General features: G+C 38.8%; 1 protein-coding gene across 2 annotated transcripts in view; it reads left to right on the top strand.

The window, feature by feature from the left end:
* The window catches only part of pcdh7a (protocadherin 7a), a 44,531-nt gene extending 24,193 nt beyond the window's left edge, over window positions 1–20,338 (top strand). The window contains exons 3-5 of one of the 2 annotated variants that reach the window (XM_067441940.1): window positions 15,948–16,146; window positions 16,355–16,392; window positions 17,281–17,444. In XM_067441940.1, coding sequence (XP_067298041.1) covers window positions 15,948–16,146; window positions 16,355–16,392; window positions 17,281–17,310 — 267 coding nt within the window. In that variant the 3' untranslated portion in view covers window positions 17,311–17,444. Of the gene's footprint in view, window positions 1–15,947; window positions 16,147–16,354; window positions 16,393–17,280 lie in introns of both variants that reach the window. The other variant, XM_067441939.1, reaches the window with a different exon arrangement.
* The last annotated feature ends 3,146 nt before the right edge of the window (window positions 20,339–23,484 follow it).

The raw sequence follows: 23,484 nt of genomic DNA, 5'->3' as shown, positions 1-23,484 counted from the left end.
CAAAATGGCGACTTCACTGTAAAGGGACCCACAGAGTATGGAGATAGAAATGGCTCATTCTAAGTTAATAAAATATGTGAGGTCTAATAAACAACATTCATTTTGAGGACTCATTTGATATATTATTATTTTCAGATTTAGATTAACTTTTAAATTTAAACTTTTTAAATTTGTAAATCGCTGTGAGTGTGAATGCCCCTTAAAGGGGTGGTTGATTGCCCCTTTTTACAATATGTAAAATAAGTCTCTGATGTCCCTAGAGTATGTGTGTATGTGAAGTTTTAGCTCAAAATACTCCACAAATATTTTTAGCATGTTAAAATTGTCATTAGCATATTCTGTCATGATAATCTCATCCCCTTTGTTGCGTGTTCCTGGGGCCATTTTATGTGAATGTCAAGGTTAGTGATGTCCCTAACCCAAGAGGAAGCTTGTGTAGTCTCTACCAGCCATTTTTTGTAGTCCTTTTAAAGCTTTTTTTTATTATTATTTCTTAAAAAAGAAAATGTCCCCCTTTGCTTTGAACTTTGATCATTGTAATTTTGCAGATAATGTTTATGATCAAACACTAGCCTGACAAGCCAGACCCATAAACAAGATGCTGGGTCTGGGAACACAACATTGGCAGGGCTCAATCCGAGGGGCGGGATAAACGGTTGGTTCAAATTCCCTCTGCACTCAGTAGGATAGCGCTAAAACCAACCAGAGCAACTAAGCAGGTGAAGCGGAGCTAGTTGATAGATTAAACTTTTGCCGTATATGGTCGGTAAAACTCAGAACACACGTTCTTTTTTTAAGAATGACTTCAGTGCCGTTCTTTGTTCTTTTCTCAAAGAAAAGCTTAAAGGGGGGGTGAAACACTCAGTTTCAGTCAATCTCATGTCAATCTTGAGTACCTATAGAGTAGTATTGCATCCTTCATATCTCCGAAAAGTCTTTAGTTTTGTTATATTTATAAAAGAAATATGGGCTGTACCGAGTCTTTCCGGAAAAAAACGAGCGCCTGGAGGCGTATCGTGTGGGCGGAGCTAAAGAATGACGAGTGCGCTCAAAGCGGTGACGTCCTCAAGCGTGGAGAAGAAAACGCTACCCTAAATAAACCATGGCTATCAATCAGATTCAACTAATACATATATGATCCAGAATCAGATCCGGAGGCTCAAATAAACTGAACAGGAGAAACAGCAACAGCAGGACGTCCGTCTCTGTGGCATGTACTGTATTTAGTGGCCTGTCAACATTTGTGTGTGTCTACTCGCAGTTTATGAGGACATGATTTGGTTTATGGACTATTGTATGCGACTAAACCTTAGCAGTAGCACGCAAAAACGGTTTTGCACATCAGACTAGTGTAACGTTATACATAGAACAACAATGGAGTAACCGTTAGCGCATTTGAATGACGAAGCACGCTTTGTGAGAACCTCCCCTAGGTTTAAGTTTGGGTGGTTTTACAATAAACAAACTGACACCGATATTGGTCAGCTAAACAAATGTATTTAAACACACACCATAGATCGCATGCTCCATTGATAAATTAACTAACGTTATACACGATCGTGTTGTTTACTGATGTTTACTTACGCAACGATAGCCAACAACACAGACATTTGAAGAAGTTTTACTCACCGCCTGCTTCCAAAGCATGACCGTGAAGCTTTATCGTTGGGACGGCTCCGTCAAAAACACACTTCTTTGGAAACTGTTGATTTCGTGAAGTCCTTTGACAGCAGTGACCGTGGAGATCCACTTTTGCGACACGACTGAAGCGTGATGTTATGAAGCTTCCTCTCGCTCTGGTCACGCACGCACGCACCCTTCCCGGAGAAGAGCCCATACGGCCCATACGGCCCATACAAGGACATTCCGCTCTATCAACGTCAAGCCGACCCATACTCGAAAAAAACTCTGCGAAACTTGTGAAAAACCGGAAGGAGTATTTTTGACACAGAAATACTCCATCAAACATCCAACTTCGTTTTTGAAACTTTGTCTATGTTTAGGATGAGAATCCAAGTCTTTAACAGTGTAAAAAGCTCAGTATGCATGAAACAGCATTTCACCCCCCCCCCCCCCCCCCCAACTCCAAGTCTTCCAGAGTCAAAAGCCAAAGCAGAATCGAAAGACCGTCAACCGTCATAACTCTGCCGTCATTATGTTAAGCCCGCCGACCGACTTTATACATGATGTGATTGGCCTGACTAGTTTGGCTTTTCAAGCTCTCAAGCCAACAGAAAGTTGCTACCCTGGCTGCAAATTACAAATGAATTATAAGTCAGTTTGCAAATATTATCCTGACATCATGGAAGATTATAAAACTCTTTAATAGTCAGCCATGTGTGTACATGATCCAAGATTTTCAATTCAGCTCATGTAATTTCTCAATCCCTATCCTCTTTTCTGTTCGTCATAATTTCTTGTCCACTCTGTCAATAAAAATGTCAAAAAAATATGTAAGGCTATAATTACCCACACTTTCATCACTAAAGAATGTGTAGGAAAGCACTGATGTCATTCCATTCACAGCATGCTTGAGAAATTGACAGTGCTTGATTTCAGCCACTAAGCGGCACTAGTGCCTGTGTTACTTCGTGACTTTGTGTTGCAGTAAGTCGATGACCCCTCTGCAACAGTTAATGTGCACTAATCCACACTTGTATATCTTTGTGTATTTGTGTGTGTATTCTAGCGCAACTACTTCTTACTTCTGTTTGCTCTCTGCTCTTCTCACGACACTCTCCAATCTCTCTCTCTCTCTCTCTCTCTCTCTCTCTCTCTCTCTCTCTCTCTCTCTCTCTCTCTCTCTCTCTCTCTCTCTCTCTCTCTCTCTCTCTCTCTCTCTGCAGTGCCTCTTTCACTGCATGGTGATTATTATTCCTCACACAGACTCAGTGCTGATACTCAGATACTGCTGAGCAGCCCTGTAAATCACCTGGAGCTGAAAGAGAGGAAGAAAAAGAAAGAGAGAGAGGATGAGAGATATAGAGATATAGAGAGATACACAGAGAGATGAGAAAATTCAAGGTGGTCTGAATGAACGAGTGAGGTTCAAACAGCAAGGGAATTAAAGGAAAAGAAAAAAGGGATAAGAGATATGGTTAAAAAGGAGAAACAAGGGAAAAAAAGAGAAGAGCAGCAAGAGTGAGTGAGAAGGGAGCGTTAGTGTAAAATGCTGCAGTCAGAGCGAGCCGTGGTGCAGGATGATCATCAGGAGTATCTGTCACGCTATTGCAGAACACATACGCATCTCCGTGACCTTTATTCCGCCGCAGAAACGCAAGTCCTGCGCTCACGTTCACTTATCCTTCTCATGTCATTGAGCAGGAGACGTACAGGAAATTGTAAATTATGTGTGTGTCTGTCCGTCTATCGCTGTCCTACACAAACTTACGCTTGTCAGTTTGCCACCTGCTTGTATTAATAACTGTCAATGTTTGCTGTGGTTACACACACGCGAGTGGAATTGCTTTCCACAGGACGAGCATGAGTGAATACTGAACTAAAGCAAACAAATAATGGCAAATTGTCTCTCAGTGTGTTTGCAATTTTACATCCTCCTTTAATGCCTTGAAGTCCCACATTTGTAAATACTTGGTGTGTTGCTGCTTTTTGGGCAGATGCTGCTATTTCATAAGAAAACTTTATTGTTGAGTGCTTGCTCTTTCATAGCTCAGGACAAAAGTAAATTCAGTAAAAAAATCAATTTCTTACTTTGTTGTTCCATTTGACTTTCCTTCTGTCCACTGAACAGAAAACGAGGAACTCCCACATTGCCTCACATAATCATCTCCACATGTATGGCTTTTCTGATGTAGTAAACTTGCTCGATTGCTCACCTAATACCAGTGGTGTAAAGCAACTAGGGCTGTCAAAATGAACGTGTTAATAACGCGCTAACTCAAATGAATTTTAACGGCACTCATTTTATTAACGCGCAGTTAACGCAGCGCACAATTTCTGTTTGATCCATGGCCCGTAGTTGAAGAAAATTGAGATCAGCCATAGACGTAAAGGATGCAGCAGCAAACATTAATAGGGAAAGAAAGGGTTAACAAAAAATTACTCTGAAACAAGTGCAGTTATTGCCTACATAAGCTTCCATATTTTCTGCTTAACTTTTATTAGACTCCAGGTCGAAAGAAAAGTGTGTTTTTTTACTGAGCACATTCTCTGTAGTCCGAGCGCGATGCACTGCAAGCTCCCACTTGCTCATATCCGAGGTCAATCATGAACACCATCACCGCTTACAGTACATGCGTTTTATTGAACTAAATACATTATTTAGAAAAAAAAATCCCAGTGACATGTAGGGACAAGCAAAAATTGCACAGTTGCTAAGAAGTTTTGAATGGTACTCTAATTCTAGGGGTGACCCCGAATAAAGCCGGGTGCACACTGTGCGATTTTGGCCACGATTTGGCCGTCTGAGACAAATTTAGGAAATCCTAAAAGATTCCTCAGATCCTAGGCTAAAATCTGACGTCTTTGGTCGTTAGTTTGACATGTTCACCGGCGGCCGATTAATGACCGCTGCGATCAAATTTTACCTCAGACGAAATTCTGGCAGTGTCAGAAGATTTGGCACAGAATCCTGCAGTGTGACTTCTCCTACGACAACAGTCAAATATCTCCGTTTTTCAAGACAAACTATGACCAAAACGAGAGCTAGAGATTTATTTGTAGCCAGCATTTCATTCCCGCGTGTAATGCAGCTCACTGTCACCCAACGCGTCATTCATTGATGATATAAAGCTCCGGGTGAGATTTCTTGCGCGCGTCCTTTTTTAGCGAGCCTAAACTATCGTGCAGTCTGACATTAATGGCAACTGAGATCTTACAGTGTGACACGGGGATCATGTTCATACAGTCTGACAAGGGACATTCGCAAAGGATTTTGAAAATCGCACAGTGTGCAGGACCCATAAGTTGAAGATTGGATGCATCGATATGTGGAGCCGGATTCGACCACAAATCTCATGGTCGAATCTTCGTGGGTGTTATGAAACGAGGATCATACCGTTTTGGCAATATGGGGGTGCTCAATGTTTTAAAAAGGTGGCACAGCGCTGAGCTTCACGCCCCCCCCCCCCCCCCCCCTTTAAGGGCGCTGAGCTTTACATCATTTGAAATACGAACACAGCGGCATTCTGCACCTGTCCGTGGTGACTCAGAAAGTTGTTTAAAATCCTTCCACGCCATCATAAGGTTTTACATTAAATTTAGATTATATTTCCCTCAAATCCTCAATGTATATATTGATTTTACCCTGTGCTACATGATACACTCATTGTGCAGCTCTTCTGTCAGAAGTCGATTCAAAATTGAGCTTGCATGTATATAATGTGCGCGTCGGTGTGCGACCCCCTTTAGGCATAATCGGCTTAAGAACATGCATGTAAACGCACTCAAAGTGTTCTTTTCCTCTTTTTTAGGTCTATTTATCAAAATGTTCTTTTATATATTTGTGTTCTGTATTTCGATCGGGGCTTTAACTTGTTATGAAAAAACATTTTACGAATGTTTACCACATTACCTTTTTTTTAAACCTAAATAAGAAAATTATTAAAGGTTGTTGCTGTGTGCAGTGTGTAAAGGAAAATATAAATAGTTTTAGCCTCCTGCTGACTAGTGTCGTGCACCTCCCAACCTATTCACACACACATAGATGATTCGACTATCAGTCGACCATAGAGAGATCCGACAACTCTGATTCGAATGTGTAAATCCTTAGTCGGGGACACCCCTATCTAATTCCGAACCGTACTGTACCACTTTTAGCACCCTTCTGTTGGGTTATCTACACTCAAAAAACGTATACGTAGTTTTCACTTTTATTGTATGTCAACAGGTTCTATGTAACTGAGTTATATTGAATTTAATTAACATTGTTTATTTTAGTAAACTTTGTTTGTGTTTTTTTTTTTATTATTATTATTTTTTAATGTAAGGTTAATTCAATGCAATTTAGTTGAATCGGGTTAACATTCTTAATTTTGTCCAAAACTATTAAAATCAATTATTCTAAAATTAATATAAAAAAAAAACATAACAAGTAATCCAGTTCAATTACAAATGTACAAATGTTATCAAGAAAATCTTTTACAGAATCTTATTGGTTTTGTTACATCCATGGAATGCCCAAAATATTTATTTTTTATTATTAAAACAAATGTATATGTTATTATCAGGTCCTCACCCCAAGCACATGCTCTACACTTCACCACAATAGTAACTTCCAAAAACACTAACATAACACAAACATTTTAATACCAACATAACAGAACATTACACATTAAAAAGATTCTCCATTTTCTCACCTTGTTAAAAAAAAGCACACAAAAAAGCACTTTATTTAAACATTTACTCTCTGAATTCAGCCCCTTTGCAAAGCATGATGGGAAGTGAATGTCCTGTTTGTTTGAGTTACTTTATATAAACGTGTTATTTGAAAATAAAAAAATCAAGTTATGTCAAAGAGTAATGGTTTTAAGTTAATATAACATGGAGCAATTACATTTGAACCAGAAACCTAATGTAATGGTGTTAAATCAAGATTAATAAAGTGAAAAGCATCATAAATATTATTTTTTGGAGTGTAGCACAGTAGTCCAGGTTCTACAGGGTGGAGCTAGACTCACTGCAGAACGTTGATTGGTTGACAGAGAATCGTCACTTGCGTGTGCTTTTCAGCTGTGTTTTTCCTTGCAGCCTTGACTCAAACAAAGCATGTCTTCTTCTTGGGACAACAGCCGAGAAGCAAGAACAAGATCTGCTGTATGTCGTCCATTGTTGTTTACTGTTGCTTTCTTGTTCACGTAAGAATTACATCGAGCTGCACCACGCTTATCAAGTACGGGTGCTGTTGACGGTGAAAACGCAAGCCGGATCAGGGTTTAGCTCCCTAAATCATATAAACCATACCCCTCGGTGGAAACGAGCCGTTAGTTAGTTAGTTAGTTAGTTAGTTAGTTAGTTAGTTAGTTAGTTAGTTAGTTAGTTAGTTAGTTAGTTAGTTAGTTAGTTAGTTAGTTAGTTAGTTAGTTAGTTAGTTAGTTAGTTAGTTAACATTTAACGCCAATCACCAGACATATTTTTATTTTATTTCCAGACTACCCTGATGGGCACAACAACCATCATAATAAAATGTTGTAACATTCACGTTCATCTGTTATACTATATATATATATATATATATATATATATATATATATATATATATATATATATATATATATATATCAACACACTATAAGCGCCACTTTAAATTTCACTTTGACAGTGTCATTAAACATGCAAAAAGCAACATAATATACTTTTGCTGAAATGCTCCCCCCAAGCCCTTTTTTTTCCCACCAATGACCCTGCGGTTCCATAGTTTTTGACAACTTTCAAGCCTGTTCTCATATTTCCAAACACTAATAGGCTCTTAACCCACACTTGAACGCCATTTTCTTATTCAGTAGTCAGTCTTTGAGGCGAGGTAAAGCAGTCATGCGATTCATAAGAGAGAGTCTTCTTTGAACAAAGTGAGTCAGCATGATTCATTCACTGAATAAAAATCATTGAAAAACACCAGTAAACAAAACACCACAAGTAAACATGCAGCATGCCATTGGTTCTCTTTGAATATTACAGAGAATTCGTTTTTTGTTAAACTATTCCCCGGAGGTCTAAGTCTTATTTAAAAAAATGAATGAGAAATGTTTGAAATCCTTGGGTTATGATTAGAGACTTTGAACTTGGCAAATCTGAGCACATTCTGAGATATTGTTGAGAACTTTTGCTTTCTAGGAGAAACAGTTGAGATGGTGGAGAGAATAAGTTCGTGACTTTTCTACAAATTGAGAACAGAACAGACTAGAGAATAATATTAATGAAATAGAAAAAGTATAATTATTTACAAATAAGCAATAGTTAACAGGACAGTTTGTGCACAGTAATCGTGAGTAAAGCTTATTCTCAGTTAATGGCGGAGGCTTGAGGGGCTCTTCTGTGCTGTTTGAGCGATGTCACTAATTGAATGTGCTTATAGTTGGAACACACTATAGATCCATATCCAAATCAGCTCGCCTGAATTATTCATTGTATGCGGCATGCCCTTTCAATATGCAGAGTCATGGAACGCAGAGGAGAGGCTAAGCACTAATTAATCAGGCCTCGTTAATTTCCTTTGAGCCGTCAGGTAAGAGTGTTTCTCTCTAATTATGTTGATGACTGCGGAAAGCAGACACACATACACACACTTGGGTCTGAAACCTCGCAAACAAGACTGTTAGATGTGCATGCACACCGCTGTAGATGTGGACACACACACACAAAGGCAGGCAGGCGGTGATGCACATCTGGTTTAACAGACAGTCACATCAGTAAACATACACAGACACAGTTGGGTGTCATGCTGGAAAGGGAAAGGAAATGGCCTGTGTCAGATTAAAGGGTTGGTTTTTAATGTTTGCCGTCAAAGTCCATTAATATTCTATCAGCTCTGTTTCTGCTGCTGGTGCACTGACTGGACCCCAGCCAAGACCCAAACACACACACACACACAAACATCCAAGAGCCCAACCTTTGTGACTTTCGCCAGACTCTGCTTTTCACGCACATTCACACAGCCAAACCTCTGTGTCTTTAGCCAAACTCTTCTCTCACAAACACAAACAACCGCAAAGCCAAAAGCTTAACCTCTGTGAGTGACGCATTCTCTGTTTCTGTCTCCCACGCAAACGTTATGCCATCATATTGCGACAATATGGCATAGTATGTGTGATCCAACTGTAGAAACTCAAATGATTATACTTAAAAACATCCTATTTTTCCGGTTTGACATGATGTGCAGTACAGGTGCAGCTTCTAAATATGCAACTTATGCATATTAAAGAGCCCAGAGGAACATTATATTACTCATTTATGGCTCAGAAGAGAACAGAGTTTCATGTTATTCCTTATTTGTGTATAGGTTTGGTTTCAGATGTACACTACCATTTAGAAGTTTTGGGTTAGTACAATTTTTTAAATGTTTTTGAATGAAATCTCTTATGCTCACCAAGGCTGCATTTATTTGATATTAATAATAATAATAATTATTATTATTATTATTAATAATAATAATAAAAATAATAATAATAATAATAATAATAATAATAATAATAATAATAATATATATTATTTTTATTAATAATAAAAATTTCAGCAGCTATTACTTCAGTGTCACATGGTCCTTCCGAATATGCTGATTTGGTGTTAAAGAAACATTTCTATGTATTAATATTAGTGCTGGGCAATCGATTAATAAGTTTGAATATAAGTTTGTGTTTACACTGCAAAAAAAATAAGGTCTCCAGTTGAAAATGTTTAAAGGTGCACAATGTAGTATTTTTGCAGTAAAATATCCAAAAAACACTAGGCCAGTGTTATATATTTTGTTCAGTTGAGTACTTACAATATCCCAAATGTTTCCAACTATTTGTAAATTGTGAGAAAATTGCTATTTTAACTAATGACCGGGACGTGTCTGCATAGCGTTTGAGCGAGTCACCTGTCAACCGCGTCATATCAGCGCTACCCTCGGTTTTATTCTGCAGAAGCGCTTTTCTCTTAGCAGTAGAACATGTCACAGCAACGAGCGAATGCACAGAGTAATGTCATAACATCATTTTAAACACACTTAAATGTTTCTAATATGATAAACAGAGCTGCGTTACCTCATAATCATGACCGGAAACGCGGAAGTGCGGGCGCCCTGCGACTGTGTCCCGTCCTGTCATAATAAAAGTCCCGGTGCTCGCGAACTGTGTGTTTGTTTAACAATCGCTCCAGAGGCCGTGCTCAGCTCTACAACACTCGCTCCTGCTCTGCTTTATACTACAGTAACGTTAATAACCGCATCCATGAACATGATTTCTGCCCGAGCCCTATTTTCCACCGGCTGTGAGGTCAAGACCACATGTCCCAAAATACTGCGCTCACACTTGGCGTCATCAAAATACACCTTTGTTTAGAATAGGCGCCCTCCATTGTATGGCACAATGTTGCATAGTGCACCTTTAAGTGACTGATCACATCAAAAATTTTTAGTTAGCCAAATTGAATTTTTGTGAATTAAATTGCATCAATTCACAGAATTTCAATTTGGCCAATGGAAAAATTTAGATGTGATCAGTGACTATACATTTTCAATTGGAGCCATTATTTTTCTTTTACAGTGTACAATATATATATATATATATATATATATATATATATATATATATATATATATATATATATATATATATATATATATATATATATATATATATATATATATATATATATATATATATGTGTGTGTGTGTGTGTGTGTGTGTGTGTGTATGATGATTGCCCAGCACTAATTAATATGTGATTGCTTTTTTTTCTGGATTATTATTTGAATTGAAAGTTCAAAAGAACAGTAGATACTTTCTCGCACTCATGATAGGGCTGATTATACTGTTTCTCAGCCAAAGAAGCTAAATAGTCAACTAAATTCGAATCTAGAGCTTTTAGAATAACCTATGACAACATTACTTATGAAACCTCAAAAATGAGATGGTGATACTCAATTCATTGTAATTTGTTTAGAAACCCTGCAGACAATTGTGTGGATATAATGATGTTCTATAATGTTCTTCATGAGCTATATGTTATTTAGCTACTGATTTAAGTACAGATATCATTCTTAAATATGAACTTAATAAATCTTCATAAAACAAATCAAATGCAGCCATTAGTGTAAATGTGGGCTTGAGTAATCGGTATACAGTGGCAAAACGTAAGCCAGCAGTGCTTGGCAATTCAACATGAAATCCGCCGTAATCTGATTGGTTCCACTGTGTCGATAAGACAATGCAGCAAACAGGCTTATAATCCCACCCATGTTATTGAGCCTCTAGATCCACCCTCATACAGTCAAATGAGTCAACCATGTACAGTTCTCATATAAAGCAGCTGGTTTCACTTAATTAACATGAATTCGGGCCAAAATAATGTAGCAGTAATTTGATTGGAAGTGCGGCCTTGACATGCAATCCTTCAAACAGCACATTTCTGTGACATGAAAAACACAGACAGTATCACAGAATACAGTCATAATGTTGGAATTTACTGTATAACATTACATTTGGGTGAATAAATAAAAAAATAGGACTGTATACTTAATCAAATCCTGAAATTGACTAGCGTGGATGTATATTAAACCACCAAAAATATAAAGTTCTCTGCATGAATGAATGGTGCAGTTTAATCTACAATATTACATACCTACATAGAACATGTATGACATTTATGGTGTTTCTGCTGTCTTATTATATGATGATCTTCGAGAGTTCAAACTCAGAAACTGAAATATCTTCACTACAACCCTCCAAAATAAATGGTTGCTTTAACTTAAACATGTTTTAGCATTGAAACATCAGTTATACTGTGATGAAGATGAATTGTGTGCAAGATTCATAACATATACAATGTTTTGCATGTAAGAGTTTCCATGATGAATATAAAAACAAACCAATGGCAGAAATAAACGTGCAGGTAAAGTTCCCGGTGAACATGGTAACAGAGTTTAGACAGAGGGTAGCTAAAGCTAACTTAGTTCTAAAAAAAGTTCCTGGATGCGGTGTACTAGCTTTTACACATGCATTTTATTATCTAAAGGTAAATTTTGCGAAATTCAACACGACAGCGATCAACTTCAGCAAAGAATATTGAGTATTTATCATCTCTACTAATGGCTAAGTGTATAACATTGTAACTTTATGCTAATTAATGTTATGTTAGCTATATTAGGTAGCTACGTGTGTTAGTGATACATGCTTCATGAAAACATAAACCAAAAAAATGTACAATCAAAATGAAAGATTACCTGTCCAGCAGAAATACAGCCAGCAAGGAGTCGCTTTTCAGCCCCTTGAGCTCCCTTAGTTCTCGCCATCGTTGGAAAGCCACACCGATATTTACTCGTGTTTGATTTCTTTGTTTATCCAGACTTTTTGTGCATTGCCTTTTCTTTTACTGTCTTCCTTTTTTTGCATTGTTTGACTTCGCTGACTGCAAAACCCGGCACTGTGAATTTTGAATGCTCTTTCTCTGCTAGAATTACCTCAGTATAATTTTGCTCTTCCTAGGTTTCGTGCTGCGCACATGTGGGCAGATCCTGTAGCGAAAGCGGTGGTAGCCATGGTAGCGAGAGAGTGACAGTCGCCCAAGCCAATCACTTGTTTAGTCCCGAACGAAAATAATGAGCAGTGTTTATTGCAGATTAAAAAGTCTAGAGTCACTCGATTTTTATACTCTCTTTTTCAGAGTACTTACATTTTAATTATGTATTGACATATAAAGAAAGAATAAACAAATTCGGACAAAAGTGTTTTTAGATAATTCTTACCTACCCTACCTTTAAATTATTTATAAATTCAATAGACAAAATATAAATGGAAAACACAAACTTTGGGCCCCCCATTTTTTAGAACCCTTACAAAGTCACTGATTCCTATAGGGAATGCCTGAGCTGATAAAATGTACCTTGACTGCAATGCAAGTCGCATCAGATAAACGCGTCTGCCAAATGCATAAATGTAAATGCTGATGTCACCAGTGAAAGCCATAAGGCGGTTCATGATTCATTGTTTAGTTGCATTTTATGATTTCCATGCAGCATTGCTTTCCTCTGCTGTTTATTAAAGACCTGCAACCCATTTCTGGGTCGCTACACACCAGTTGAGAAACCACTTATATAATGCATCAGTAACTGCACAATGTTTCCCGGTCTCTAGCGTACGGTAGAGCTGTGCTCAATGTCTGCGTTAGACCCTAGGAGATCCCCACTCTTAATTGAAAGGCAGACATTCCGAGAAAAGTGAGGAGTGGAGTTAGTAAACGATGGTGGGGATTATGGGTCAATAAAACAGCGTTCCACGGAGACTTACAGCAAGGGTCAAGGGCACTGCATTGATTGGCTCAACATAAAGCTGAGTAAAGTGTGTGTGTGCGTATCTTTTTATGGGCCTCCAGAGATGCACACAGAGAAAAGTGAACAATAGAGGAAGGTACAAAGACAATATTAAAGATTCAAGGATCTTCTAGGAATGACTGTAATCATTACCATCAAATTATTACGCATCATGCTCTTGAAACAGCATATAATCATTTTATAATGATGCTATATGCAGAATACTTGACACAGTAAAAGCTAAATGTTCAGTCTTTTTGTTTTTGTAAAAGATGTGGCCAGATGTGGCTTGTTGTCCCGCTAAACCTCTCAAGTGTCAGACATCAGCTCGCAGACAAAACAGATGATTTGTTCTATTAATGTTCATTTGTCGTTTGCTACATTTGACACCTGACACCCATAAAGACTGATTCATCACTCTCTCCCCTCGCCGTTACGATTCCACTTCCCCCCAGTGAAAAATGAAACCATCAGTTAATTACTGTGTTCATTTAGCGCGCTCTCTCGCTCCCGTTCTCTCGCCCTGTTCGCATTGTCTTGATTAAGGCAGACACCGGAGCATATAAATGTGCTTCTCGTAAGGCAGTTCTCCTAACAGCTGTCAGTCATCGCTCCGGCAGACAATGAAGGGACAATGTGGGACTCATTTGGTTGGCTAGACTTCCTTCGGTTTCAAACAGCCTGCACTGGACTTTATGAATTTGTTGGAGACATTGAATGTGCTGATTTGCTGGTGTGAGATTCGGTTGGGGAGATGGAGTCATACCCATAGATGAGGCCATAAAACACATGCTATAAAATATCCCACAGGGTATACTAAAAGGTGTTGTTTATTATTATATGTTCAACTAGATTTTTTACATTTTCTGAAGGAAATGTAAGTGGTGCTTTCCCATACTAAACTCACTCGCCATGCTGCTAGTGTTAACTAAAGCTAAAACTATCACAAACATTTTGTTAACTGCAATAAAGCTGAAATACAATAAAAAATTAATACTAGATGAATAACTTAAAGGTTAGTTCACCCAAAAAGAAAAATGTAATGTTTATCTGCTTACCCCCAGGGCATCCAAGATGTAGTCGTGTTTGTTTCTTCAGTAGAACACAAATGAAGATTTTAAACTCCAACCGTTGCTTGTATAATGCATGTCAATGGTTTATTTGCTATGAGAGTCACAATGAGAGAAAAAAACACACACACATACGAATCCATATTAAACCCTGTGGCTCATGGCGACACAAAAATAACAAAAATACTGTTTGGTTTCTCGCAGAAACCGATCGTTTCTTGTCTTTCTTGACATCAATCGGTCGTATGTGTGTGTTTTTAATCGCATAGTGACTGTCATAGAAAACACCCCAATGACATGTATTATACGGCAACGGTTGGAGTTAAAAATCTTCATTTGTGTTCTACTCAAGAAACAAAAACACCTATACATCTTGGATGCCTTGGGGGTAAGCAGATAAACATGAATTTTACATTTTTGGGTGAAATTTCCCTTTAAAGTAAATGACAATACAAAATGTTGATAGCAATACGAAATACGAAACTAAAGGCCCTTATATACTTATGGCAAAGTTAATATTTGTTAATCGCTTATGAGGAAAATTAAGGTTATATATGTTTTCACGCAGCGGTATATTCACACTTTTCTCTTGATAACAAAAAAGGAAGCGGTGAGAAAACAGTGGACAGACATCGGATAGTGATTTGCATGAGCTCTGCAGTTCTGCAGTAAAGTCAAGTCACGTCATCTTTATTTGTTATAGCACTTAATGCAATAGATAGCAAGCATTGCAAGATTAAACATAACAGAACAGTGTCAGTTATGCTTTCGATTAGAATTACAACTTCGATTTCTGCTATAAAGCAGGTCTCCAGTATGTTCTGACCTCAACAGACTGAACGGAAGAAATGAACCAAAGATTTTCATGTCAAAAGAGAAGAGTAAGAGTTGTTGTGGTACATTTGGGAGTCTGCTAAAGCTGTCGGTCTTTTCACATTTATTGCAATGCAGTATGTAACACAAGTGCAATAGCATGTCATAAAAGCAAGATGACAACATATCTTACAACAATTCCCACATGAACGATTTATAGAATACCATGACAGAATATGCTAATCAATGACCTGAGGATAGGAACTCCACATCAACTACATAAATGAATCAACTAATCATTCAGAAAAAATATTGTTGCATTCTACATGTTGTCACTTCTTCCCGAGTCTCTCCATCATTGTCCGACTCTGGTTTGAACATAAAAGGCCAAACAGTTTCTGACATTTTCAGTGTTGTGTCTGCGTGAGGTAACCGGAGCTGCTAACTCGAGCTTTTGAAGCTCCACCCTCTTCCTGCAAAGGGGCCGGCAGCAGCATCTAATTTGCATTTAAAGGGACACAAAAAATGCCGCATTTTTGCTGATCCTCCAAAATGACAATTTTAACATGTTATAAAAAATAATCTTCACAGACACACTCTGGGGAGATCACATACTTATTTAACATCTTTAAAGGGGCATAATAGGACCCCTTTAACAACTACCTTACTAACTACGAAGCAGTAATTCAGGAGTTTATTGAAGCAGAAGCCGTAGTTAATAGTTCAAAGTTAAAATTGGAGCCTAATCTAAAGTGTGACCAAAAAAATAAATAAAAGCAAATTAAAAATATTAATAACAACCATGACAGTATATGAATAACAATAATATAATGCTGGATGGTTGCCAGGGTGTTGCTATACAGGGTGATGTGGTTAATTAAGAACCCTCCAGTCTTTGTGATAATAAGGTGCCATGCATACTGTTCATTCCTTGGTGTAATGATACCGTACTTGTTCAAAAACCTGTTATTTATCTACAGTCTCAATGAGAGATCGCTGTGAAATCAGATCAGTCAAATGTCTTATACAGATAATCCTTATTGACATACTGTCACCTATCGTGTTTTAATCCCATGTCTCTCTGTGTCTCTCCGCAGCCCCTCAGAAGAGTGACATTTTCTGTGGTGAGTCAAGCTCCTGATCAAGGCTGCTATGATAGTGGGGTGGAGGACTCAGAGACCCCGAGCAGCAAGAGCTCTTCTGGACCCAGACTAGGATCTTTACCGCTGCCTGAGGACGGATATGAAAGGACAACACCAGAAGGGAGCGTAGGCGAGGAGGAGCATGTGGAAAATGGTAAAAAGTCATCTGTGGGAAAGGTCTGAGACCTTTGAATTTCAAAAGTGTAATTTTTCCCCCTTATTTCGCATTAAAGGGATAGTTCACCCAAAACTGAAAATTCAAAAGAAGATATTTGGAAGAATGTTGGCTACCATTGACTTTTAATTGTATGGACAAAACATACTGAGACATTTCTCAAAATATATTTTTTTATGTTCCACAGAAGAAACGCAAGTCATACAGGTTTTGAATGGCATGAGGGTGAGTATATGACAACAGAAATTTCATTTTTGGGTGAACTATCACTTTAATTACAGAAGCACTAGAGCTGTATGAAGATTAATCAATCATATATACTGTAGCTATATTATTATGATAAAACAAGGATTATGTTTTTAATAATATTTTGTGTCATGCACACAAATACAAAAATCCATCATGATATTACACTAAAATAAAGTAATAAATATGAAACAACCTAAGATGTAACAGAACCCTAAAGAACATATTTGATAACAAAAACTAACAAGAAACAAAGCTGTTTAAATAAAATACCATCAAATATAAAGTCTCATGAAGGGAACTGTGCGAATATCATTTCCACTGTAAATTATAATATGACTGTAGTTAATTTTTACTTCCGAAATCTGAAGTACAGTATTTTACTGTAAAATGGTTTAAAATGCCCTGTAAGATCTCTTTTCACCATACATTAAAAGGGAAATTGTCATTAATCAATTAACAGGTTTTAGAACATTGGAACAGTATTTTACAACTGAAATTACATTTTTACAGTGAAAAATTAGGTTCAAAAGACCAGTGATATCTTTCTAATTTTATACCATATTATTATCAGTACAAATTATATTTCCAGCAATTGAAAGATTACCTTTTTAACATGTTCTTATATTCGGTCTGTCCTCCTTTGTTTAAAGCAGTAAATTACAGCAATACTCAAGCTGACATGAACATGGTCCCAGACCTTTGGACGCCACCATAGATAGACAGTCATTCATTCTCCAGGGACATCATGAGTGTCTAAAACTTGACAGTCTGAACAAAATAATTTGAACTATGACCTATGCATATTTCAGTTGACACAGTACCCTGACAGGATATCCTAAAAGAGTCTCTTTCTCTGTTCCTCAGACCCCAGGCAGCTCCCTGACGTGGCTCTGACAGGAAAGTGCACGCGAGAGTGTGATGAGTTTGGTCACTCTGACACCTGCTGGATGCCCGTGCAACCGTCACCGCGGAGGCGCATGGAACAACCCCAACTGTCCACCTTCGCCTCGCCCGGCGATAACAACAACAACACGGAGGACGACAGCGACCGGGAGGAAGACGGAGATGGTGGTACGGATAAGAGCAGCGGAGGAAGCGAGGAGGTCCGGGATTCGCTTGCAAACGGGGATCCACTTGGAACGCTCAGCCGCCGGGACCGGAACAGGAACATGGGCGACCACAACCGTAATCTCCTGAACCGTAAAATGACCTCTGCGTCCTACGACACGTTCAGCAGCGCCGGCTTTGGCCGCCGTCTGGAAGAAGAAGACTCACACCCCCCAGAGGTCATACCGCTTACGAGGACGGGGGGCGACTATAAGACCACCTCGTGCCTCACTCTTTCTCGCAGAGAAGTGTACCTGTGAGCTCCAGCCAGCCCTCACGCCACGGGACCGGCCTGAGAAAACTTCACTGCATCGGAGCAGGAGGATCATCAAGAGACTAGTGCATACCTGTTCAAAACAGGCATCTTCTCCTTGCCAAAAAAGTCATCATCAGTTCATTTCTCTGGATGCAAAATATCAAAGTTGAGGAGAAAAAAAAAAAAGTGAATCATCGTTTATCCTTTCATAAACTTGGTTGGACTTTGTCAATGGCCAAGACTTGCATGTTAGGGCTCCCGCAGACAGGGGGCGATGTGGGGATTGATGGACAAAATCCGGTTACAGACCACAAACATGGATGCGATTGTGGCACATTATGGAGATAAAACCATGTAGCATCAGGAAAAAGGGAATCCTAACCAATCATATTTTAATCTAACTAGTTTCCTGTTGCTGAGCCGGTAGTTATTTAATTAGTCACACTAGTCATGTAAATGCTTTCATCTCAGACTTTTTGAGAAAAATAAGACCAGAAAATCCAGTCATCCATTTTTATCATTTGTAAAACTACTCGTTTTCCCTTTTTTTAAACAAATATGGGAATATAATACAGCTCTCGTTAGTGCTTCAGACCTTTCGAATGGAATTCTTTGCTATTCTGTAATGGAACAATTATCACATTGACTGTTAAATTACCATCTCATCAGACCTCAGAGTTTAAATCAGCCAATTAAATCATGCGACACATGCTCTGTGCACAGCACAAAAACATACGCACACACACGGAGATACATGTCTATATCCATTTAGTGCAGATGTGTGTGTACAAGTGTGTATGTACTGTATAAACAGACATTTTTGGCAAACCTGAGGGTTTTTTAAGAAAAGGTTTTTTGAAAGTAGATGTAGCATTTTTGCCTGCTTGATCTTCAACTAGTATATAAGACACTGAAGAGTATTTGAATAACTTAATCATCTGTGTAAAGTGCATACACAGGGGCATTAAACAATGTTTAGATACATCTATACTATACTATAAACAACGAATATACTGTATCTCATCCCTTTTAAGTAGAGCTCATATGTAAACCAAATTTCTTTAAAGACAACACTGCATGACGATAAGCTAATGCTTATTTTGTTAAATAAGAATCAGATTTTGTTGTTTTTCTGAGGATGCAACCTCGTTAGGAGGCGCCCGTGTGAGTGTGTGTGTGTGTGTGTGTGTGTGTGTGTGTGTGTGTGTGTGTGTGTGTGTGTGTGTGTGTGTGTGTGTGTGTGTGTGTGTGTGTGTGTGTGTGTGAATGCCAAGCGAGGTCGGTGTGCAAAAGTCGCAGAGGAGAGCTAGATCTTTAATTTAGCCACAAATGACACACACACAATGTAGTTGTTCAAATACCTGTATTACAGTTCAAACTAATCAAATGAGTCGTTGTTAGCCTCTTCCAGGTCTTCGCCACAATTGGCATCTCATCAAGCCTCTGGAATTTTCAAATTGATTTTAGGAATGGCATTTTTAGCTCTTGTTATGCATTGTAAGTACAATCTGATTGATAAGAACAAAGTGACATGTATTTCACCAACTCTCAGGAAACTTGAGATTCAGTGTGTGTCCTCGGCTCATTATCAACGCTGAGCTTTAGTCTTCGCTCCGATTTGTACTCACAAGGCCATACATTTGGGGAGCCTGTTTTCTCGCCCTTTCCCTTTTTCAGACTCACCGCACCTAACCCGACGCGTGCGCATTTCCTGGCTTCCCACGAGAATCGCAGACTCATCCCTTTCACTTCACGGAACAGCCTTGGGTCTGGAGCGGGACTGGTGGACTCCAGTCCATCTATGCCAAAATCTGTCCAGCTTTTCTGGTTTTACTGGAAGCACTGGTGCACAAACTTACCTGAAAAAGACTAGCCCAGAACCTGCGGTTCAGTGCCTGGATGAGAGGAAATCGTTGAACTGGCCTATACAGGGTTTGTGAAACCGGAGGACTTGAGAAAAGAATCTGTCTCTAAAGATGGCATGTTTCCTTTGCCAGGTTTATAGGCTAAATATGCTGTTATACAGCAGTCTGTAAGTAGTGTACAGTATGGGGTGCATAACGGACTATGTATATGAAACCGTGTCTTTTCTTTCTTCTTTTTTTACTGCACGTTTACCTAACAGTTCAACTCACTTACTGCAAAACGGGGAGGGGTGGGGAGGGCAAAATAACATTGTGTCTAAAGCGTAACATTCACTTGAACTTTTTTTATGAGATAAACACTGAACTCGTGTACTTGCAGAACATCCGCCATTTTACTGCTACCCTGTAGAGAAATGACCACTGAACTTTAACCTGAAAGGCATGTTGACGGTCTTTAATCCTGCACCTGTGAGGAAATGTTTTATTTTTATTTGTATTATTATTATTATTTCTCTGTTTTTATGCTATGTGAAAGAGGAGGTATTTGAAGCTCTCTCTCTTTCTCTTATGGAGTTAATGCGTTCATTGCGTTTGTTATGACAAATAACAAATCAAAGGGGGTTGGAATGGTTTGAAAGTTTGGTATGTGACATGTAAAAGTTTGATTTTGACATTAAAACACCGTTAAACCGTGTTCTGCTTCCTTTTTTTACTTTTGAACTTCTTGTTTGATTCGTTTTTCTCATATTGATTGCATAGTACTGAATAGTGATAAATATGTTTCTTTTGCAATCCTGCACCCTGCTGGTATAAAATAAAATTACATTCCTTGTAGGCCTGCACATCTCAACCGTTGAGTGTCCTCTCACTCGCGTTAAGAAAACGCTTTCTTTTTACATGTCCACGGCTTGGTTTAATATAACTCTGCTATGTCATGTTTCATTATTTATAACCCCAGGATAGTAATTAATCCTGAGTATTCAATTTCTTTGTAAACCCTTGGTTAAATGTGCAAGTGGCATCAAATAGTCAAATAAAAAGGGTTCTGATAAAAGTATACGATTTCTATCTTTCAACATCAACGGCTTACAGTCAAACGTACTAAAAAATAAGATAGCGGAAAATAAAGTGGCCAGAAAAAGAAGAAAGATAACAGTAAACATAGTTGAAACGGTATCTGGCTATCACCAGACCAAGCTCATTTTGAGATTGAACACTGAGTTGCAGGGCGAAATCAAATCGCTGGCTGATGAGGCTGGGTTTACCAAGTATATTAGCGTACATCGTTGGAGGAAGTTGAGAATCACGCTTGAAAATGGATGCTAATGAGCTTGCTTTCATTCTTCTGCCTGACAGGTAAATACACTGTTACAATAAACCGACGGGGTTGTAGAAGAAAATTATGCGTCTAATTCTACTGTAATCTGGCGAGTGCTACAGTGATGATATTTTGTAGGCCAACAACTTTTTCAATCAGCAGCAGCTATTGCAAATAAGCTCAATGACCGACAAACGTTTGATTGAACTTAGGCTAGTTCCTCCTTTGACATAATAAGTGATTCTGAAGCGGCAGAAAAGAAAGCTAAACATGGGCTATAAATGGAATATAGGCCTTTTGGTCCCCGTTTTGATACAGCCCTGATCCATAGAGGCTCCACTAGACCCCTGAAGATGTGCTGTGGTATCTGCTACCGATATCTTAGTAGCAGATCCTTTAAGTCCTGTAAGTTGCGAGATGGGGCCTCCATGGATCAGAATTGTTTGTTCAGCACATCCCACAGATGCTCGACTGGATTGAGATCTGGAGAATTTAGCAGCCAGGTCAACACCTCAAACTTTTGCTCCTCAAACCATTCCTGAACCATTTTTGCTTTGTGGCAGGGCACATTATCCTGCTTAAAGAGGCCACAGCCACCAGGGAATACCGTTTCCATGAAAAGGTGTACATGGTCTGCAACAATGCTTAGGTAGGTGGTTAAAAGTAAAAGGTGTCAATGGATGGCAGGACCCAAGGTTTCCCAGCAGAACATTGCTTAAAGCATCACACTGCCTATGCTGGCTAGCCTTCTTCCCAGTGTATGCTGGTACCATGTGTTCCCCAGGTAAGCGATGCACACGCACCCGGCCATCCACATGATGCAAAAGATTCATCAGACAAGGCCACCTTCTTCCATTGCTCTGTGGTAAAGTTCTGATGTTCACGTGCGAACTGTTGGCGCTTTTGGCATTCGACCGGGGTCAGCATGGGCACCCTGACTGGTCTGTGGCTATGCAGCTACAAGCGTAACAAACTGTGATGCACTGTGTATTCTGACACCTTTCTATCTGAACCTATCTTGAGCAGTTTGAGCTATAGAAGTTAATCTGTTTGATTGGACCACACAGCCTTTGCTCCCCACGTGCATTAATGAGCCTTGGCCACCCATGACCCTGTCGCCGGTTCACCACTATTTCTTCCTTGGACAACTTTTGATAGATACTGAGCAATGCAGACCAGGAACACCACACAAGAGCTGCAGTTTTGGAGATGTCCTGACCTAGTCATCTAGCCATCACAATGTGGCCCTTGTCAAAAACGCACAAATCCTTATGCCTGCCCATTTTTCCTTCTTCTAATACATCAACTTTGAGCACAAAAGGTTCACTTGTATATCCCACCCACTAAAAGGTGCTGTGTTGAAGAGATAATCAGTGTTATTCACTTCACCTGCCTGATCAGTGCATTTCAAGCATTTAAACAAAACCTCATTAGTGCTACTAATTTCCGAATTTTGGCCTACAAAAATACATTTGCCCTTTTTCTGAATCACAGCAAAATCCACATCAATAGGAATCCAGGCGATTGGAAATATTGTGTGTGGGTGAAAAGATTTAACTGGTCCAGTTTGGTTATACGGATTTGCTGTGTTGACATTGGTCCGATGGCAACATCATGTCCCTGGCCAAAAATAGTCACAGAGGATGGCATAAATGGCTAAAAATATGTAACACAACATTTCCTAAAAATGCGTTAAGATACATCTGTTCAAATTTCATTTTGGAATCATTTTTCAGCGTGACAGAGTGACATCTTTTAAAAATGATTGGACAAGGACATAACTTTTTTTTTTTAATGCTTGTCAACCAGTGGTTATATTGCCAGATACATTCGCTAATTGCAATTTGCATTTTAAGTCAGTCAGATGCTGAAACTGTGTGGAAACGTTCAGACTGTATAAAGCACATCAATACTATTTAATGTGTGGCAAACATTAGTTATCTTATGCAAGACAGCTATAGTTGTAACGTCTGGGCACTACATTGTGTATTGTGTTTTGCACTATAAAAACACATTTCTCAGGTTTTCTCTTAAAACTATTTGCAGATTTGGTTATTATTTCTCACTGTTAATATACATTTTGTAGATTCTTTATTTTCAAAATTTCCACAGACCCATTAGCACCCCTCTGGGACCCCAGTTTTGAAATCCCATGGTCTTTACTAAAGTTGTACCAGAGTACTGGCTAATGTAATGGAATATCTAAAATTTTGTGGAGCTCGCCTGAATTAAAATTGCGGAACTTGGCCCTGAAGGCAGTTTCAATGAGCCAGAGTTCTTTGAAGAACAGAGCTGCTCAGGGAGGATGATGTTTTCAAGGATTCCTTCGTCCCAGTGGAATATAGAAATGCTGCTCTAGTTATGGAAACAGCTCACTTACTTTTGAAATTTTTGTACTTCTCCACCGTTTTCAATGTCCCCTTTATTACCAGTAGCTTTAACATCAGGGATGTCCAATCATTTCTGTCTAGTCTAGTCCAGCATGTTAACATTTTGTTTTGCTCTGTGAATAGTCTAAAGCA

Source organism: Pseudorasbora parva, chromosome 4, assembly GCF_024679245.1.
Source record: "Pseudorasbora parva isolate DD20220531a chromosome 4, ASM2467924v1, whole genome shotgun sequence".
Classification (NCBI taxonomy): domain Eukaryota; kingdom Metazoa; phylum Chordata; class Actinopteri; order Cypriniformes; family Gobionidae; genus Pseudorasbora; species Pseudorasbora parva.
The sequence above is the reverse complement of the archived record's forward strand: the minus strand, read 5'-3'. Positions and strand labels throughout refer to the sequence as shown.